The sequence below is a fragment of the Bombus impatiens genome, unplaced genomic scaffold (genome assembly GCF_000188095.3).
Source record: "Bombus impatiens unplaced genomic scaffold, BIMP_2.2 scf_0418, whole genome shotgun sequence".
Taxonomy (NCBI): domain Eukaryota; kingdom Metazoa; phylum Arthropoda; class Insecta; order Hymenoptera; family Apidae; genus Bombus; species Bombus impatiens.
In genome coordinates this window covers 1,152,228-1,154,878 of record NT_176837.1, presented here as the reverse complement: position 1 = coordinate 1,154,878, position 2,651 = coordinate 1,152,228, and the positions used below count along the sequence as shown (strand labels likewise).

At 40.7% G+C, this 2,651-nt stretch overlaps 1 protein-coding gene across 5 annotated transcripts in view; it reads left to right on the top strand.

Moving 5' to 3' along the window:
• Nucleotides 1–2,651, top strand: part of LOC100742030 (zinc finger protein chinmo) — a 70,966-nt gene that overhangs the window by 8,563 nt on the left and 59,752 nt on the right. Inside the window, exon 1 of one of the 5 annotated variants that reach the window (XM_024368300.2) lies at nucleotides 163–299. The exons of 2 other annotated variants lie outside the window; for them this stretch is intronic. In XM_024368300.2, coding sequence (XP_024224068.1) covers nucleotides 224–299 — 76 coding nt within the window. In that variant the 5' untranslated portion in view covers nucleotides 163–223. Of the gene's footprint in view, nucleotides 1–162; nucleotides 300–428; nucleotides 450–726; nucleotides 745–2,651 lie in introns of those variants that run through there. 2 more of the 5 variants (XM_033321244.1, XM_033321243.1) reach the window with 2 other exon arrangements.

Here is a 2,651-nt window from a genome sequence, read left to right as displayed (position 1 = left end):
GTGGTCGCGGGTGGGGTGGTTAGTAGCTGAGGCGGGGGTGGATCGGCCAGTTGGAGGGTACGGTGGAGCGAAGGGGGTATCGGTAACCTTGCAACCCTCTTGCGTACACGGAGGAAGGGGAAGTGACAGGAATCCCGGGAGGAGCGGTGGGTTATGGGTTGAAGGCAGTCGGGGGTGCAGCCGCACGGGGCGGCAGTGACGGGCGTGACGTAGTCGGAGGAGGATGTACGCCCCTGTCGGCGAGGGCCACGGCAACCAACAACCATCCCTGGTCAATTCATGGTGGCTTCATCCGCCAGGTACACCGTGTTCTCCTCTTCATATTGTTTCGCGCGCTCTGTTTAGGTGACACGTATTTGCCTGAATATTTTAATACTTTGAAATTTTCGGGGAAATCTGTCTTTCGGCAAGATCAACTGTCACGATCGACAGATCGGAAATCGTACAAAGTACGTATTCATAATCGAACGAACGGTTAGTTTACTTTTTCGCGACTTGCGTTTTGTGACATAAAATCGCGCGTATTTACGGTGGTTAGTGGTGATCCTTATCGATCGTGATCGGTTATATTGGTTATATTTTGGAGTCTCATTGAACGATCGTCAACGTGTTTTTTATGATTTGTGGGTGATAGGTACGTGGTATGATAGAGGGTCTGCACTTTCGTAACGTTGATTCTTAGATGGCGAAGAGCGTCTTTCCTCAGTATGCTACCTGTTGGGAAATGTTAGAAGTCGTATACCTGTAAGATATGTTTTTGTATTCTTCGATTGCCAACCTACTTTTATCTATACAGTTTTATATATTTGCCGCTTCGCGTTTCGATCAAAACTTATGAAATACGAATCTTTTATCTTTAAGAGAATAACGTTTAAATTCGATATTTTTAACACGGTTTTCAAATTCTCAAATTCTTCAGATAGCAGAATATTTAAATCAACGAACGTTTCAATGAAGTTCGAGAACTCTATCGTTTTTCACGTTGAAAATTCATTCCAAATTACTTTGTCACGAGTTTCTCCTGCCAACTACCTACATATTTATACTTTCTCGTTTGACTAGCTTTTAAAGTTCCACTTCATGCATTCTCATTAACCGTTAAGTTCGGTAAACGAATCGTTTCATGCGCGTTTTACGTTGAATCACCGTTATTTACATTTACAGTGCTTGAACGACTCTCGTTCCCTTTGTTTTAATTTTATGCAGCGCATGCACGTGCTACGTGCACCTCTCGTGCATGCGTATGCAGTCCGTATAACGGTGTCCAACGCGGAACTATGTACGTTTAGTTCGGTTCTTTAAATTATAAAAGAACAATCATGCAAAGTTCCATTTCCTTCACTTAATGTCCCTTTGCTACGATTCTCGCGGGCTCTGTGTCCAAAAAACTGTCTGACTGTTATATACGTAGTTGTTCCGCCTGAAACTGGCCATTTCCCTAACGACTTTCCTTCGAGAAACGTATCGCCAGGCATTTGTTTTACAGCAAAAAGAGAAATTGTTCCTCTGGGACCTTTTCACGTTTTTTATTCTTTCTTCTGATTTTTGATGGCGTGTCGCAATAAATAATGGCAGATGCTTTTCTTTCGCCTGGATACATTGGCCTCGTTCTATGTTTTGTTTGTGAGAGAAAGTTTTTGGATAGGGTTTGTAGAATTATTGTTGCTTCTGTTATACACGGTTAATTAAGATATCTGTTTTTGCGTTAAACATATCGAGTACATGAACATCGAATGAACAAATTGGTATCTCCAAATTGGTATCTCCAAATACTCGTACTTCGTCTTACTTCTTATCAGTTAAAAGCTCTACACACACGATTGCTTGATTTTATACAACAAAAGTAAATATATTCTTTCATATATTCCCATAATTTACGTAATTGCACCCTATATAAATTTGTAGAAGAGAAACGTAAAGCACGAGCTTTTTGTTACATCGTTTTCCAGGATATCTTCTCGTTTATGAAAGTAGCTTGTTCAAAAAATTCCAGGATTCCATCATACTAATTAGTCATTCTCTCTTTCGTTGCAAGGGACATTGCACGCACATGCACGTATCTATATTTTTTGTCAAAGAGAATTAATCACTCGCAGGAAGTTCGTAAAAATTTCATAGTTCGATTCATCCAATCTTGAGCAGCTTATTTTATTTTTATTTAATTTAGAATACATTAAAGCGAAGTAGTGAGAAATATTTAAGTAAAAATATTCATTACATGTATTCGATATGTTTCGCGTAAAAATATTTATCTAAAAATACGTATTTGCACGATGAAAGAGAATCTAAAAATTGAAAACGATATTCTGGAAATTGGAGCAGAGGCTAGAAATTATGTTTAAAAGGTAAAATAAACACGCTTATAGTAGGGGAAAGACATCAAACAGTGGAAGGAAAATCGTAGACGTCTGTTGGTAGTCGAATTCATGTCAGACTCGTCGTCGTCTTAGAGAACGAAATCCTATCGCTGAAGGCTGTTTGCTCCTTGTTTCCCCGGTGGATTCCCGCGTGAACCGTGAAATTCTCGGTCGTGGATCGCACCAATTTCGTCTTCACGCGTTTCGCCTTGTACGGAACGTTCTACGCTCGATTTCGTCACCGTTTCCCGCGTCCTCGTGGCACCAATTCTCGCGCTTCACGCCTTCGTGAAG